Genomic DNA, 18,438 nt, shown 5'->3' on the forward strand with positions numbered 1-18,438 from the left:
TTTCTGGACTTCAGTAAAGCTTTGACACTGTGTGCCATAAGATCTCCATAGAGAAATAAAGTATGGGCTGGATGAGCAGACAGTGAGGTGGGTTGTGAACTGGCTGAATGGATGGGCCTAGTGGGTAGTGGTCAGAGGTGCAAAGTCTAGTTGGAGGCCATAATGAGAAGAGCACCCAAGGATCAATACGGGGTCCAGGCCTGTTTAACATAATCCTTAATGATATAGATGAGAGGGGAGAGTGTACCTTCAGAAAATTTTCTCTTGACACAAAACTGAGGAGTGACTGATATGCCAGAGGGTCGTGATGCCACCCAGAGGGACGTGGGCAAGCTGGAGGAATGGGCTGACAAGAGCCTCGTGAAGTTCGACAAGAACCTCATGAAGTTCGACAAGAACCTTATGAAGTTCAACAAGAACATGAAGTTGAACTTGAGCCAGAAGTATGCAATTACAGCAAAGAAGGCTCATTGTATCCTAGGCTGCATTAGGAAAAGTATTACAAGCAGGTTGAGGGAGGTGACTCTGCCCCTGTACTCAGCATTGGTGAGGCCACACATGAAGTAGTGTGTCCAGTTCTGGGCTCCTGTTGTGGTTTAACCCAGCAGGCAGTTAAGAACCACACAGCGATTCACTCACTGCTACTAGCTCTTCACTCAGGGCTACAGAGACAATTTGGGGACTGGAGCAACTCTCTTATGAGGAAAGGCTGAGAAAGCTGGGCTTGCTTAGCCTGGAGAGGAGAAGACTGAGAGGGGATCTTACCAATGCATACAAATATCTTAAAGGAGGTTGTCAGGACAACAGGGCAGCCTCTTTTTGATGGTGCCCAGAGACAAGACAAGAGGCAAAGGGCACAAATGGAAACACAGTTTCCATCTCAACATGAGCAAAACCTTCTTTACTGTGAGGGTGACAGAGCACTGGAACAGGTTGTCCAGAGACATTGTGGATGATGTCCTCCTTTGACATAACCAACAGCCACCTGGACATGGTGCTGGGCATCCTGCTCTGGGTGGCCCTGCTGGAGCAAGTGGGTTGGACCAGATGGACCCAGAGGTTCTTTTCAATCTCAATGATTCTGTGACTTTGTGATTTAAAATTCCCAATGAATCCAAGGGGAGCAAAATTATACCAACGAATAAGCACTTAGAAAGAATCTCTCTGTGATTTCAGTGCTCAGGATATCAAGGCCGTGCCTGAACTAATGACGAAAATTTAATTAATCAGTAACCTGCAGGGCATGCAGAATTTATGACTGTTATACCAAACAGCAGGTTCATGACCTGTGGGTGTCCAAGGGCTTGGACTTTCATTCTTGAACAATGAAAGATACACACTCACCCAATCACACAAGCTTGACATTTACCTGCCTCCGTACCATACCAACAATTCATTAACAAGCACAGGGGAAGAGAATAAACCAGTCACTAACTACAAGAAATACCTTCCACTGGGAAAGAGGGTTATGGACTAGTGTTTCTCACAGCAAAATTTTGCAGGAAGACAGAGATCCAGAGTTCACATTTTCTCTTTTCTTTTCTGTAGCAAATACTCAGCTGAATAGAGATGGACTGGAGCAGCAGCACTACCGTGGGTTTAGTGTTCATCCTGACTTTTCTGATCGTTTTCAAAATCGGAAGTTTCTTGAATAGCAACTGGAGAAAGAATCTTCCCCCAGGACCAAGAGCATTACCTATCATTGGAAACCTTCATTTGTTTGACTTGAAGAGACCCTACAGGACTTATCTGCAGGTAGCCATTATCTTTTCTACTGGTCACATAATTACACGTAGCCCCACAGTCCAAGATGTCAGAGTTTTCCCTGACATGTTGCTTCAGAGATGACCCAGAGCAAGGGAAAGGAGACAGTTACTTGAGCAGGAAACTCTGAATGAAGTAAGATTTGTTCTTTATTGTAACATCTTCTCCTTTCATTGCAACTTCGTGCATTTGGGTTTCAGCCTTGAACTTCCCTCAAATTAACATCAAGTCCTCACTTTATTTTTGTGGTAATTTTGTGAAAAAAATGACAGGGAGTGATTTGGATAACTCCCTCTACCTTCAATTGATTGATATGCCTAGGGTTGTGATTGTAGCCTCCTGTCTTCATTGATTTAACAGCCCCTGTCTTGTTCCTTTCTTCCCTTCTTCCCCAAAACCTGAAGATAACTATACAGGACTATAGTTGCCAGAATATATAGAAAAGATCCAAGCAAACCAAAGAAAAAAAATCTCTTGCTTTTCTTTTAGCGCTTTCTTTATTTTACTGTAGCCCTTCCTGATTTTGAGTCAGAAGACTTCTATGAACCTGTTTCTTTCCTTTTTTTTTTAATTATTTATTTATTATTAGACATTGAAATTCCATATATCTCCTTGTTGATGATTTTAAAAGGAATATCTAACCTACAAGTCTGTATGTATGTCACAACCACAGATCAAAAGACCACTCAGATGCAGTATCTGGCAAATCATATGTAGCTATTCAATGCAGCTTAATTGAGTTGGCAAAAGTCTCTGCTTTAATTCCAATGCATCTATTATAATGGAAGAAGTTTGTCCTCTAACTTGAGCTTAGCTCAAGGTTTAAAATTTTCATATACTTAGTGTGTAAATTAATCTGAATTCATTGAAATGAAACATTCATCCTGAGCATCAACACTGCAAATGGTGGAAAGCTGTTAGAGAACACCCTTTGAAAAGTTCAATTTCTGCTACAGCTACATTAGTCTGGGACAATTTCATCAAAGAAGCTACCCTTAATTCAGACACGTCACTGCTGATGTGTCATTTCATATAGTTGGCTGCACTTGTTTACCAGCTGTTGACTACTTCGCATAGCAGTGCTAAATAGCTCTTTTCTGATTCTCTGTGCAAACACCAAAAAGTAAGTGTTGTCAGGAGAACCAAGAACATCAATTAAGTGAGAATAATTCAAGCTAAAAAGGTACCAGCTTAGACAAAACACGGTCTTTGAGACCCTCTTTGTAGACAGATTCATGTTAATTGTAGTCATACACTAATAGTGAGAATTTATCTGATGCTAGATCGTGGCACGGAAACACTGTTATTTTTTACACAGTAATGTGTACAAAGGTTTGAATAGGTTTAGTCTGTGAGTGTGGAGCTGCCTAAATGAAAGAGACACAATAACATAAAAATCAGTGTGAAAAAATGAGTCAAAAAATGAATGTACATGCGTTTCTGAGGGAAGTCAGAGCTGTTGGCACAGAGGAAACTCTCAGTAGCTCCTTGATTGTTTTGGAGTTTCAGGTGTTAGCACTGGGCTCCACTCCTAACTGTGCTATCTAGTCATTAGCCATCATAATGTCTCTAATTATTTACATTAAGTCTCTTTCTCTGTCCTAAAACATTTCACATTTTTGTAACCTAGGGGCAGGATGGGAAGATAAGTAGCACTGAAAAGGTGGTGAATTTGTTTGTAGGCTGTACAAGTTGTAAATCACTGTTATCTTCCTCTGTCAGCTGTCAAAAGAATATGGTCCAGTCTTCAGTGTTCAGATGGGACACAGGAAAATAGTAGTGCTTTCTGGGTACGAGACAGTGAAGGAAGCTCTTGTAAATCAGGCAGATGCATTTGCAGAGAGACCTAAAATCCCAATCTTTGAAGATTTGACCAAAGGATACGGTGAGTTGGTTTTCTTTTTCCTATCCAACTTGACTTATTCAAAAACCATATTTCCTACAGAAAAAGCAGAGGCTGGCATACCATTTAGAATCAGAATCAATATAAGGCATTGGAAATACATGTGGAAAACTATAACCAAATAGTTATTCACACAGCAATAGCAGAAAACAGATAATGCCCCACTTTCAGGATCTAGAGCAATGGCATTTCTAGTTTTCCTGGTATGATTCTGGGCTTCAGCTGTTTGAAGCTTAACATAGAACCTCCTTTTCCTGAAATCACGAGTGTTATACTGTTGCTTCTCATTTCAAGTGGTGAATGGTGTTCTTAAAATCTAAATGTGGCATTAGAATGGAACACATACAGAACTGGGGATTTATTTTAATAAGTGAAATACTGTATACCAAGCTGAGTTTCCAAATAAGAATTTCATGTTCAAACAATTCTAATTTTGCATCAGAAATTAATATTTATCTCTCCAAAGACCCTCAGACAAATTCAGGAATAATTCTCCAAGCATTTCCATAATTGCATCTTTTAATCACATTACTGCATGTAAGCTTTCTTTATATATATATATATATATATTATTTTTTCTTTCAAAGAAAAATATAACTGAAGTAGTCAGTTACCTAGTGTGTAACAACTCCACTGAAAACCTGATTAGGAGGGTTTAAGACCTTGGCTAAATTTAAAACACATTTGTGCCTATTCAGGTGTTTACTGCAATCATCAGAGACACAGAATCTCAGTTCAGTAGTTCAGTCCCACTTTCAAAGGATGACTAGAAATTTGAACTTGAATTTCCAATCCTTTCTTTCTTTCAGTGACAAGTGTCTCTCAGAGATATATATTATTCTTGATTAAATATCTTTAATATCTTTTAAATAGCTTTTGTTTTGTTTTATTTCAATAAAACCTATTGTTGAAGTCTGAACATCCTGAAAGAAAAGTTGTTTTTCTTCCTCATCCAGATGTAATCTAACCTGTTTTAAAAGTTCCTGCTACTACTATCTACATTATGTATCTGCAAATCAGGTATTTCAAATCTGCTACTGCATTGAAACCTTCTCTTTGTGTCAGGGCTTGTTTTTGCTCATGGTGAAAACTGGAAAGTGATGCGAAGATTTACTCTCACAACCTTACGAGACTTTGGAATGGGAAAAAGGGACATTGAGGACCGCATTGTGGAGGAGTATGGGCACCTGTTAGACACCATTGGGTCACAAGAAGGTGGGTAGATGAGGCATTCTTCAGATCTCTAAAGTTTTGTTCAAGTACCCAGAGGCTTGGCGTTAACCTCAAGTTCTTCATTTGTTGTACACCTCAGGCTGAGCCAATTTTCTGTTGGTTTGGTATGGTTCTCTAATACTGAATAATAATCACTAATAACAAAAATAAATAAATAGCAATAATTAGTATTAAATTTACATAGTCTCTTGCTGCAATGTAATGCCTTTCTTTGTTCATTGTGTAGGAAAGCCCTTTGATGCTAGTAAAATAATTAATTCAGCAGTTGCTAACATAATTGTGTCAATATTACTGGGAAAACGATTTGACTACAAAGATTCCAGATTTATAAGACTTCTACAGTTGACCAATGAAAACATGAGGCTTGCTGGGAAACCTTTGGTTACGGTAATGTTAAACATTTTTATGTTGCTGCTCTACTGGATGCCATGGGAACATAGTAACATGGGTAGTCTATTGTTTGTATTAAACAGAAAAATCTGAGATACCGAGAGATAATAGGTTTACAAGCACTTCCTGGGCCAAAACAAAGATTAAGATAAAATGTGGCAATCTTAAAACCCACAACCAAACCCCAATCTCTCAAAGACCTACTTAAACTATAGTTTGATGAGTGTTAAATCTGGACTGAAAAAACCAGACTATTCTCCCATCTTCCTTACTCTGAGACATTTTCTCCCTTGTGACTGAATTGTTTGCAGAGTACTAATATAAAATGGGTGTAAGAAATAAATAAATAAATAAAGTAAAATAAAATAATATAAAATAAAAAGATAGAGGGCAAGAGATATTAGTGAGTTTAATTTTCTGTGAGATAACTTTCCCAGCGCAATGTATTGTTCAGAAATTCAGATGCTTGTGTTGGTACAGTCAAGTTTGGTATGAGGAAAGGAACACCTGAGAAGGGAAGACAACAAGGCTTGTGGGTTTTGTTTGTTAGTTTGTTTTTCTGGCAGCAATGCTGACCGAAATGCCCAGTGAATTGGTCTTTAAGAAAAGCAATGAAATCCTGTAAGCTGCTGCCTGTCAGGGAAAGGGGAGCACTGGGTTGTCTCCCAGCTTGGTAAATGCAGCAGTCATGATACACCATCAGGGAAGGTGTCTAAACTTCCAGTATATAGACCATGACGATTTTTCTAGAGAGAAGACAGTTGCGACTTTTTAGCCTAAAGAAGAGAAGGCTTGGGGAGAGGACCTTATCAATGCCTGTGGATACCCGCAGGGAGGTGCGAAGAGGCTGGAGCCAGTCTCTGCTCAGCGGTGCCCAGGGCAAGGCCCAGAGGCCCCGGGCCCAGCCTGGAGCCCCGGCGGCTCCCCCTGCCCCTCAGGCAGCACTGCTGGGCTGGGCGGGTGCCGGAGCCCTGGCACGGGCTGCCCCGAGAGGGGCCAGGGGCTGCTCCTTGGAGAGCTCCCCGAGCCCAGGGACGTGGGGCTGGGTACCCTGCTGGGAGGGCCTGATAAGGTCAGGGGGGACCAGAGGGGCCCTTAACCATTGTGTGATTGTGTATGATTCTGTAACCCTTTTAACTCCTTCAACAACTAAAACAACAACAACAACAAAAAAAAAACCTCATTTCCACGAGCTCAAAGTTAATTATTCAACACGAAAAAAAAAAAAAAAAAAAGGAAAAAAAAGAAAGGAAAAAAAAAAAAAAAAGCTCTTTAGAGCTGTTACTCCTCCCTTGGTCCAATTCCAAAAATCATGGCAGAAAAGGACAGTCAGGACCATGGATCATTAATAACTTTTGCAGACACGATCTTCTCCCAGATACTCTTATCTGAGAAAGCAGAGATCTATCTCTACACACACATCTTGTAGTGCATGACCAGCAAGCCCAGCATTCTCCCAAAATGTTTCACACGTATAGTGACAGGACAACACAGGACACCCTCTCAGAGCATGGGACAGGGAGAAGCTACAGAGTTCATGGTCTACCTGTACAAGAAGAATACAGAATATATTTTTGCATGCTTCTGCTACACAGAAATGTCTCAATGAGTAATAAATATGCTCAGCCAACTGCATGCAATGCTGCCACACACCAGATTCACTTCTCTCCTTTTGGGCTTTGAAACAGGAAAAAATGTTAGCAGAAGAGCTGGCCAAAACAATAAAAATAAATAAATTAATAATAATAATAATAATAATAATAATAATAATAATTTGCTGGACAACATTTCAGTTAGCATGTGGTATAGGTTCATTTTTGTAAAAACTTGAAGTTTCACGATTTTTAGACATTTCATCAGCTGCACAGATCCCACTGTATACATCTATGCAGTTCTGCTTCCATTCATCAGATTACAAGGATTTAACATACCGCCATTTATACTGTTGTAACAGTGGCAAAGCACAGCTTTCTACTCCAATTTCTTCCTCATATTTTGAAATATGATCCATATATGCCTGTGTGGTGACACAGACTAAGAAAACACATGTGAAATAACTGGTAGTCTTTGAATTTTTGCTGTTACTTGCTGCTTTCAAGTGATGGTAGAGGTGGTCTGCAAGGAGGGAAAGGTTGTCAAGAACATACAAGGAGCTACACAATCAGTCCAAAGATCTGTCCCACCACTGTCTCCTGCTGGCCAGCTGCAAATGTTTAAGTCACACCTATGCTTCTCCTGCAAAATAGTCTCTCAGCTTCCAGTAACTTGGGGCTGAGATGTTTCCTTGGTGGATTTTCAACCATGAATTCATCCAGCCATGTTCTAAAGAAGAAAATATGAAGTATTTGTTTTTGTATCTGCAAAATGGGCATAATATCATTTATTTGTTCCTGTAAAATGTTTACAGACCTTTGGCTGGTAAATTTTATCTAATGCCTTTCACTCCTGTAGATGTACAACATCTTCCCATACCTTGGATTCCTCCTAAGGGCTAACAAGACTCTTCTCAAAAATAAAGATGAATTCCAGGCTTATGTGAAAATTACTTTTATAGAACATCTCAAAACTCTGGACAAAAATGATCTAAGAAGTTTTATTGATGCTTTCCTTGTTAAACAGCAGGAGGTAACTGAATCTTCTTTTCATTTCTTCAAACTTTTATGGTTATATGAAGACACTTACTATTACCTTTGAGTCCTAATAATTATAGCTATATTTCCTAACATAAATCCTTTTAAATTTATTTAATTTCTTTCTTTCTATTTACTTTTACAGTTTACCAAAGCTGCATCTTTCCATCTGCTCTGTGTATTGTCCTAGCCCTTCTGACTCTTTTAAAAACATAATGCATTACATAACAACCTGGGCTCTAGTGGGATCCGTATTTGCGGCTGTTATAGATCTTAGTTACCTTTTCATACAGAAAACAGCTCTCTTCGCAGCTGGCCCCAGTAAGGGCAGAGATCATACAAAACATAAAACTTCTTTCAACACTCTTCGCTGGGTACAAGCCCAAAGCTCTTTGTCTTTCACATTTTTTCTTAAAATTCACTTTTAGTAAATATTTACCAGCAGGTAAATATATACCCAGCAGGTCTAGGGAAGTGATTGTCCCCCTGTACTCGGCTCTGGTGAGGCCGCACCTCGAGTACTGTGTTCAGTTTTGGGCCCCTCGCTACAGGAAGGACATGGACGTGCTCGAGCGAGTCCAGAGAAGGGCGACCAAGCTGGTGAGGGGTCTGGAGAACAAGTCTTACGAGGAGCGGCTGAGGGAGCTGGGCTTGTTCAGCCTGGAGAAGAGGAGGCTCAGGGGCGACCTTATCGCTCTCTACAGTTACCTTAAAGGAGGCTGTAGTGAGGTGGGGATTGGTCTGTTCTCCCACGTGCCTGGTGACAGGACGAGGGGGAAGGGGCGAAAGTTGCGACAGGGGAGTTTTAGGTTGGATGTTAGGAAGTACTTCTTTACCGAAAGGGTTATTAAGCATTGGAACGGGCTGCCCAGGGAGGTGGTGGAGTCACCATCCCTGGAGGTCTTTAAAAGACGTTTAGATGTAGAGCTTAGCGATATGGTTTAGTGGAGTGCTTAGTGTTAGGTCGGAGGTTGGACTCGATGATCTTGAGGTCTCTTCCAACCTAGAAATCTGTGTCTGTGTCTGTGTCTGTGTGTCTGTGTCTATTTAGCTACCTATATTGCATTTTCCTATGGAAAGCTATAAGTTTTCATCTTTTTACCTCATCCACTCCTTTCCAGGAGAAATCCACTTCCAATGGGTATTTCCATAATGACAACTTGCTAAGCTTGGTGAGCAATTTGTTCACTGCTGGCCTTGAGACAATTTCCTCCACACTAAACTGGAGCCTTCTGCTGATGCTCAAGTACCCTGAAATTCAGAGTAAGTGGTTTTATGACAGATGCTTTTACACTCGGGAACTGAACAGGACCCTTGAGGGTCAACATATCTGTTAATGCACCAAGTTTTAAAAAGCCAATACTTTCAGTTAATTATTATCCAAGTATCACTATGCCCTGTGGTTAAGACCCAGTGTGGGCCATATTGGTCAGCCTATCAGTAGATTATAGACAGATTTTGTATTGGCCAGGTTCTCAGTTGGAAAAACAGAGGTGTCCTGTGTTGGGCAATGGAATTGTTCCAGATTTCTTTCAGAAACACGCTGTTGGCAAACCAAATGCCTACACAGACATTAAATGGATGGTACCTTGTCTTTAAATGCTTGAGAACATTCAGGGAATTGTTCTTCATTTAACATCTGCAGTCCAGCTTATGTTTCAGGGTTGTTAGGAGTCTAGCAGGGCTTTTGACACAGAACAAGAAATTTCAGGCAGAAGAGAGGCCAAAAAAAAAAAAAAAAAGTCTTTCCCTACTCACAGGGAAATCGAAGGGAATCCTGGAAAACATTCACCAAAATATGGTTAAAATGTAGCAAGTCAAGGAAATATGGTTTTCTTCTTCTCTCTCTCTCTCTCTTTTTTTTTTTTAACCTTCTCTGGATTGGGAGCACTCTTAAATTATCCACTTAAATTAACCAAATCCAGGTTTCTTAGTGGCAAAGAAATAATCAGACACTGTAAATCTGTCCACCTCCTGTTATTTCTAAAAGAAAAAAAAAAAAAAAAAAAAAAAAAAAAGACTGACAGAATTTATGGTTTTCAGTTGAGGTATTTTATACTTTTACATCAGTGAAGCCCAGTATGTCTCAGGGATGAAAGAGTCCTTGTCTGTTTCTTATACTGTATTCCCTCATCAGGAAAGGTTCAAGAAGAGATAGAGGAAGTGATAGGGTCAAACCCTCCACGAATCGAGCATCGAACTCAAATGCCATATACAGATGCTGTTATCCATGAAGTTCAGCGATTTGCTAGTATCCTGCCATTGGATTTGCCTCATGAGACTACTACAGATGTCATTCTCAAAGACTATTTCATTCCCAAGGTGAGATGCTTACAGGACTGTTTCTTTTAGCATTTCTCCAATCTCAAACATGGTTAATGTGATATATATGAACACTTTTGTGAAGTTACACAATGGAAGCCAGAATAATATCTTTGTCCAGGCTGATTTCTTCACATTAAAATCTTATTGTCATTACTGCCAACACACTATTTTTGCACAGAATAACTCCACTGTCTTGTTTTGCAGGGAACCTACATCATCCCCTTGCTGATCTCTGTCCTGCAAGATAAATCCCAATGGGAGAAACCAGAGATGTTCTATCCTGAACACTTTCTTGACTCCAAGGGAAAGTTTGTGAAGAAAGACGCTTTTATGCCATTTTCAGCAGGTACCTTCTGTTTTCCATTTACTACTGTTGCAAGTACCAGTCTTAGGCAATTCATACTAGTGGTTCTTCGTTATTGAAGCCTGGCCTCCCCACACTGCCTTTCTCATGGGACCATTTCACAACTCATTTCTCAGGATGCATTTCTCATAATAGAGAGTAATCACAAATGTCTACTAATTCCTTCAGCCTCTGGTTGTCATCAGTTTCTCTGTATTCCATGATTATAAAATAGAATTTGTAGTGTCTTTTTAAATGTGAGGGAGGCTTTCAGAAAATTCCATGATAGTTTAGGTACGACATTTCTGCTCTATGACCTGGGCATCTTTTTTCTGGCCCTTTTTAAAAGTCCCATTCAAAAAGTCCTCAGCAGTGTCAGCCAAACAAATCTTCATATCCTGTACCAAAAGAGAGGGGTTGCATTATATAAATACCCAAGTTCTCTTTAATATCAACGAATGTAAAGGGGTTGCCTTTGAGTTTCCCACAGAGAGTGATGTTCACCTAAGCTTACACACCTGTATCATTTTCCGAAGCATGAGAGATTCCTACCCTCACAATGACTGCACAGAATCACAGAACAGTTTGCGTTGGAAAGGACCTTAAAGATCATCTCAGTCCACCTTCCAAGGCATCTCTCCTGTTCTTCAGGTTCTTTCATTGTTCAGTTAATTTCCTATACATCAGTCCCTGGCCAACATACACACAATACTCTGCACTTTTTATGGACCTTATTTGTATATTTTTAGCTGTGTGTGACATTTGAATATGTTTTTTTCTCGTCATACTCAACATACAACATATAGTAAAATCCATTTTTTCATAAAATAATTTATGATATTGCCAATTCACAAGCCTTATTTTTCAGATTTAAGTCTAAATCTCCCAGCTGAAATCACATCCAGGGAGCATCAGCTCTGGGCATTCCCTGGAAAGCTCAGTTCATAGCACAGCTATGCCTTAGCACGTTGTTTTCCACTTTCAGTCAAGGAAGAGAGTTAAAATCAAATTTCATTTCAGGCCTTTGTTAGTTCTGGCCTTGAATTATCACGCTTTGATTAAGGAAGTTTATAAACTTATGAATTTGTCCAGGATTGAGAAAAAAATATATTCATGGCAGTTTTGGAGAAAGGCTTATATTAGGGGCTCCATAGAATATCTCCACCACCTCCCTGCTCAGTCCCACCCTAGCCAATATATGTGAGTTTCCAAGGCCTTTTTTGATAAAGTGTAATAAGAATAAAAAATTAAAAATTAAAAAAAAAAAAAAAAATGCCTGTGACTAGGCTACACTAGCCAAAGTCAAGACAAAAACAGCCAAAGTTGGCCTGGGAACCAAAAACTGAACCAATCCCAAGTAGAGAAGAAAAAAAAACATATATATATATTGTTGAAAACTGGAATTAAGAAATTCAGATTGCATTTGCATATATTTATCCCAAAATACAAACATATACAATACAAACATATAACCAGCCCACTTTTAGGAAAAAAAAAAAATAGTTGGCTTTATAATCATACCTGTGAAGACTAAGTATCCTCTCTCTCAGGCTCCTGTGCACTTTTGAGTGCTGCTTTTTTCTTTATTTATACTGGGGACATGACATTTCAAGTCACTGTTCTTTCTCAGAATAAAAGCTGCTCAGAGGTTTTTATTTCTTCCAGCCATGGAAGAAGCATGTCACACTGACTCTCTTACGGTCCATTCTGCATTTCATTCCAGGGCGGAGGATCTGTGCTGGTGAGACTCTTGCCAAAATGGAGCTCTTCCTCTTCTTCACCAGCCTCCTGCAGAGGTTCACCTTCCACCCTCCCCCAGGAGTTTCCGCCTCAGACCTGGACCTCAACCCTGCTATTTCATTTAATGTTATCCCCAAGCCCTATAAAATCTGTGCTGTAGCACGTTCATAGAGCTCAAATCAGTATAAATTTGATTTAAAAAATATATGACATTTTCATGATTTCTGCCTTCTTAATCCTTTGGCCAAAATCATTCACAACATTACATCTTAATAAAATTCTTTAGTACCTCCAAACCAAAGTGGTGGTGTTTTATTTTTTATTTACTGAGGGAGGGCATTTCCCGTGGACCAGAAGCCCACGCTTAATTGATGAGTCAGGGATCAACCTAATAGATGACCTAAACTGGGCTAAATAATAGAGACTCTTTCTTTCTCTGCCCCTGAATTGTAAATGTTAACTAACGTGTGAAAATATGGGGCAGGTTCCACTGAAGGCAAGGTTTGAAAAAGGAAATCTCTACAGAACACGTATTAATAGTCAGTGAGCACATTTCGTTTTCTCATTTCATCAAAGTACTCCAAACAAACCAGATGTTTGCATTTTTTTCTCATATTAGCCTTTAAATAAAACACATTTACTTCTGTAATATAAGAAATCCAATGTAACAAGAAATCTCGCAGTTATCGTATAAAGATTCTGAAAGCATAGAAAGAAAGTGATAACTGAAGGCATGATCACAGTGCATGAAGAAGTGGAAGGTGATACAATTGCATTGTGTTTTCCTGAGAGTGCACTTTTTAATGTATGTAACAACCAATTTTATCTAACCACCTTTGTAGATACAGATAGATGTGACCTCCGTAAACCTGTTAGCTGAGGCTTTTGCATGTATTTATCTTCAAAGATGGACTTCCAAGACTAATTTTATTTTTCTATCTCTAACATTTCTGAAAATAAATAAATAAATAAATAAAATAAACCCACACCTCAGTTTAAACACTATTTCTTTTCATTTTGGAGATTGGAGGTGAAATTATGATTTTTTATTTTTTTTTTACATGAGTAAACCAGGCCCCTGTTCATTACACTACTAAGCACTGACTGAGCGTGCCCAACCTGGACTCCATAATTCAGTTTTTTTATACACTCCCAGGGCACCAAACTGCCTTTTTGTTTCACTGCAAGGCCAACCCATGACGATCACATGCATGCCGAAAGCCTTACTATTAACCCCTAAAAGGCACATTCTGATTTGCTTGTCCAACACATACATCTCACTTGAAACCTCAATAGGGCCCCTTAGTGCCCATAATGATCTTGCTGTGACATATTAGTACCAGCAAATGAGTGAGTTGGAGCTTGTTAGAAGAAGTGCTAAACACCCAAACTGCAGCATGAAGTGCTCGGTTCATCTCAACTGTCTTCATCTCACAGCTGTCATCTCACAGCTGTGTCACACCATCTGCTGGCAGCTGTAGCCCTAGATCAGCCTTCTTCCAGTTCACCAACACACACCTGTTTTCCTTAAAGCAACATTTAGCCCGTTGCATCCCAATATATCATCAAAGCCGACTAGTTTAATGTTTATTAAACTGACTTAATGGACTACATCATCTCTGAGATGTACGATGGCCATCGTTTGACTATTTATTTGAGTATGCTGAAGGCTTTTTGCCAGGAGTTAGCACCAGACGTGGAGAAGCTAAATCTCCACTTCTAGGTCTTTTCTAGTTCAGAAGGTGGATGACATCTGAAAGATGGCAATGCCAGACTGTTCATGAATTATGGTACAGTAGGTTGGTGTTTGCAAGATCATCAGGATGAAAACTGTTGCAAAGGCTGTCATTCTTCCAGGCAAGACCAACACACTTCAGAGTAAGGGGGAATTCAGTTGTACTCAAATCAGGGTATTCATTCCTGTGCAATGTTCACCAAAAAGACCCACAGTTATAATCATGACAGTACTTACTCTGTTGGTCTGCCCAATCACCTTTGACAGTTTGGGTTCACTGCTTTCTGACACATGGGCTCTCTGGCTGTGTCTCACCCTGAGAAGAAACAGAAACTCTCCCTCCAGCATGTGACACTTGCATCTGTAAAGTGGAAATTTCTTTAATTTACTCCCTCTCTCTTTCCTGCTGTTTTCTCTTGACCTTCCTACAATGATGGAAGGCTTAAAATGCTAAGAGTAAATTAAACAGTCCCGCAAATTTATTTCACAAACGTAGATGTGTCCTATAGGTCTGCCACAGACTACCATATGCAAAGAAATCCGAGTTATTTCTTATGGAAGATGACTTCTAAGGAAAAACCTTAATCCAAGTTGACCCAAGTCCAGACGGCCGTAAAGGTTATTCCTGAATATTCCGTAACTGGATAACCTCAGTAAATAAAGCATGCAACCATAGCAAATATCTGTTGCTTTTGTAATGCACCCTCTGACTTTCTATTAAATATTGCATAAACTTGGTTTGCAAATTCCAGCTGGCAGAGGGCTCCCACCTCCTGGTGGTAGTGAAAGGAAGTAAAAACTGACGGAGAGGCAACACAACCCCAGGTCAATACCTCTTCAAGCCTCTCTTTCTGCTCTCTCCCAGGAGGCAGTCTGGGAGTTGAGAAGCACTTCTGGTTCAGGCCCAATGTCCTTAAGCTGCCACCCAGCAATGCCAGGGCACTTTGGCAAAGTGCTGGTGCAAAGAACATCATTGTTTGTTGAATGATCACTACAGGGTGTGTAGGGGATCTTTCCCTCACCAAACGTGAGGGAAACACAACTATCTGTGTGCTTATTGCTTCTCCTCTCTCTTCTATTGACAATGAAAAATAAAAAGGTTTTGGAACAGACACTGCAGAAAGAATTTTTCCCAAACCTAAGTCTTTATACACCATTGGAAACCTGCTCATCACAGATCAGAAGGGACCCTCCGAGATATGGCTTGTGCAATCTTTTTTTTCTTCCTACTGTCCCACTGTGCAGACAATGAACATTTGTGGTGGTGCTCCCTAAACTTAAGCCGGGGGCAGAACAATATGTATTAAACTGAACACCACCTGAAAGTGCAATAAAAGAAAAACTTCAAATACTACACAGTTCATTCTCTTTACTATAGATACTCTTTTATTATACCACCATATAATTTCTGATTTCTCTCAAAAATATTTTTGGCAATTAAAAGTGATCAACACAGTTATAAAGAATACACATCACTTGGGGATTAACATACAAAGGCTGACCAAAAAAAAGAAGGGCTTACGGAAAAGCAGAAGATCATGTATGTCTCTGTGAGAATTTCTGGTAAGGACATCAAAATGTCTAGACCGTGGCCACAGCCTGCCCCAGTGCTGTGTCTGCAGGCTCAGTATGTTACTTTTTCTTTTGTCGAAGGAAAGACATTGTCTCTTCACATAACAGGTGGCTCCACGTGCTATTCCTTCAATTGGCAATACTTCTAGGAGTAGACAGAGAAGAAAAATCTACTTCCAGTAGAATTTCAAGTTCTTCTCATCAACTCCTTTCTGAAGGCAAGAAGCAACAATGCTCATATTCATGTTTCAGTGACCTCCCTGCATCGGCTGTGCATTGAGGCTTTTCAACTGAAAAGTCACTGGTCTTGTCTGAACTCACCCTGCTTCTTCCTCCATGACCTTTATTTCCCTAGGCAACCTGAAATTCTGCCTCTCCTATGGCTGGATGCTACACTGTATGACCACCTCAAGCTTTTTGCTGAGGTTTTGCTGTTGTTTATCAAATGCTTAGTTTCTGTCTTCGGATCAAACAAACACTGGATGTAGGTACCTGGAAATTATTCTCACTCTCTATAAGATCTCCAAAGCTTCTGTAAAAATGGTGTAATTGGGATGGGCAAGGTAGAATCTAGAGGTAGAGACCTGGATCTATCAAAGGCAATGGCAGAACTTCCCTGAACTTGAGAAAGATAAGAATTATAACATTATGTTAAAATATCCTGAAATGCTATGCTGCCTTAAGCCCCTATCTGCCTTTGAGTCAGGAGTATAAGCATCTGTGCACCCGCTCACACATTAACATAACGCTATGGTTTCCTACAGTTCTTAATTTTCTATGGTCTTGTGGAAATTTTCTCATATTCCAATAGCTCTCTCCAGCCAGGAATCCCCACTTTGCTCAAAAAATATATTCAGTTTTAAAAAAATGGTGAAGTACAGTCATAGCTGGGTTTTCTGAAAATATATCTGCCAGCCACATGAGTGACTTGTATACACTGCATGTTGTGTTTCAAATTGCACCGCACATACAACTGACATTCTCATATTTAATGCAATATGAAATGCAAAAAGCTAAAATAGTAATGGTATAATTGAATTTTAGAAAAATGAAATGTCTCAATCCACTTTTTTCTTTTCATTTTAGAAAATCTCATAATTTTAGCCTGGGAACTGCTGGTATTTCAAAATCTCTCATGCAAAAGGTCTGCTCCAGACATAGATTTAGCAAGAAGAGAGAACTTCCATTAGTACCATTCTGTCAGGTACACTGTAATTAGCCCAAGGATGTGCCTAAGCATTATCTCCTCTCTGACCTGCAGGCATTGAGCCAGTATCAACTCTGACCCTTCCAAAGGTCTATGTACATTTTACCTTTACCAACTATTTGCCTTTCCCAATTCACCTGTGTCCCTGTTAGTTAGCCCCTTGGACTGCATTGTTAGTGATGCCAAAAGATGCGAGGAAGTAAAGCAGCAAGCCAACCAGTTGGGTAATGTGTGAAGCTTTGTACCTTGAGAAGCCAGAGCTCATATTATTTGAACTTTTAGCAGCTTGACTGCTGTTGTTCAGAGGCTCCCAGCCAGCTGTTTGGCCAGCATTACGCCAACGTTATGCTCATAGACAACGTTGTTTGAATCGAAGGAGATCTGAGTGACAGTGTTGGCATATGTTGAGTCAGTAGGTTGGATGAGAGGCAAACCTTGGAGGAAGAGCCCGCAGTCTCTTGGATATACCAAGTTTTTCCTTGGATCTGTGTATAATGCACTTTCTCCTCTCTTGCTTTCTATGATGCAGCTTCCAGGCATGTGCTGCCTGCATTAAATCTTCACAGCACGGGAGCCCATTTACTTAGACAAACTACTTTTATACAGGACTAAGGGTACCCTTGCTGTTAGTACCAGAATAAGCAGAAAACGTAACAAAAAAGCCCAAGTTTCCTCCCCAGTCCCTTCAGAGCCTTTCCATAGGCTTGGTTTTCTAAGGTCCTTTTCTTGAAGCTCCTGGCTCATTTTCTCAAGTCAAGAGACCAACCTAACCTTGTTTCTCCAGCAGGCTAAACCCTAAAATCTTCTTTCCCTTCCCCCCCATGGTTTGTCTTTCTCATCTCTTTTGGTCTGTTCCCCAGTTCTATTCATGAACAAATCTGAACAGATTGACAGGGCCCCCTTCCAACACCTGGACTCTTTGTTCTGCCCATGTCTGTACTCCACTGTACTCCACCTTTCTGTTCTCCTTCTTTGTCAGAGGGGATTGCCAAAACTGGTTCTCCCTCAGGCTTTAGTTAATCTCCTTTTCAAAAGGCAATAGGACTCCTTTTATTCTGGACCAGATTCATGTGAGGTGCTGCAATCGTGGCCCCTTCCATTTCAGTAGATAAACAGAAACTTAATGCTAAATTTTAATAGTCCTCATTAAGTATTTAATGACTGGCTCATCTCAGGTCTAAAAGGAACTTTACCAGCAGTGCTGGACATATGTTTGCACAGAGATATCCCCAGAATACTAGAGATGTGTAGTAAATTCACCAGAATGCAGAAACGTTAGGCACACATTCCCTTCACAGTTGCATCCTGCTTCCAGCCATACCCATTCAAATCCAAAATGCAACAAAATTGTGGTTCAAAACTTGAATGCCAGTAGATTCACAGGCTTACAAGACCATGGGATAATTTGGGTTAGAAGGGACTGCAGGAGGTCAAAGTAGTCAGCCACGAAACCAGCCCAGGCTCCTCAGCGCTTTATATAATCCGACTTTGGATCCAGATGGATCCAAACAGAGTTTTGGAAGTACACAGGTGTAACAGAAAACACAGTCTATCTCCAGATCAAAGTTGAGTGCCAGAGTGGTATAACAAATCTCT

General features: G+C 40.1%; 1 protein-coding gene across 1 annotated transcript; it reads left to right on the plus strand.

Moving 5' to 3' along the window:
- The first annotated feature begins 1,401 nt into the window (after positions 1-1,401).
- On the plus strand, positions 1,402-12,690 carry LOC121068342 (cytochrome P450 2K6-like). Its single transcript, XM_040553452.1, has 9 exons — positions 1,402-1,755; positions 3,487-3,649; positions 4,733-4,882; positions 5,127-5,287; positions 7,742-7,915; positions 9,042-9,183; positions 10,058-10,242; positions 10,450-10,591; positions 12,312-12,690. Exons 1-9 carry the CDS (start codon positions 1,570-1,572, stop codon positions 12,497-12,499), a joined length of 1,491 nt encoding a protein of 496 aa, XP_040409386.1. The 5' UTR covers positions 1,402-1,569; the 3' UTR covers positions 12,500-12,690.
- Positions 12,691-18,438: the final 5,748 nt, after the last annotated feature.

This window comes from Cygnus olor, chromosome 3 (assembly GCF_009769625.2).
Source record: "Cygnus olor isolate bCygOlo1 chromosome 3, bCygOlo1.pri.v2, whole genome shotgun sequence".
Taxonomy (NCBI): Eukaryota; Metazoa; Chordata; class Aves; order Anseriformes; family Anatidae; genus Cygnus; species Cygnus olor.

Excerpts from the sequence above, each read along its gene's own strand:
- LOC121068342 (XM_040553452.1), top strand. The coding sequence starts at position 1,570 with ATGGACTGGAGCAGCAGCACTACCGTGGGTTTAGTGTTCATCCTGACT. Across the intron at positions 5,288-7,741 it reads CTGGGAAACCTTTGGTTACG|ATGTACAACATCTTCCCATA; the intron begins GTAATGTTAAAC and ends TCACTCCTGTAG. Across the intron at positions 9,184-10,057 it reads CAAGTACCCTGAAATTCAGA|GAAAGGTTCAAGAAGAGATA; the intron begins GTAAGTGGTTTT and ends TTCCCTCATCAG.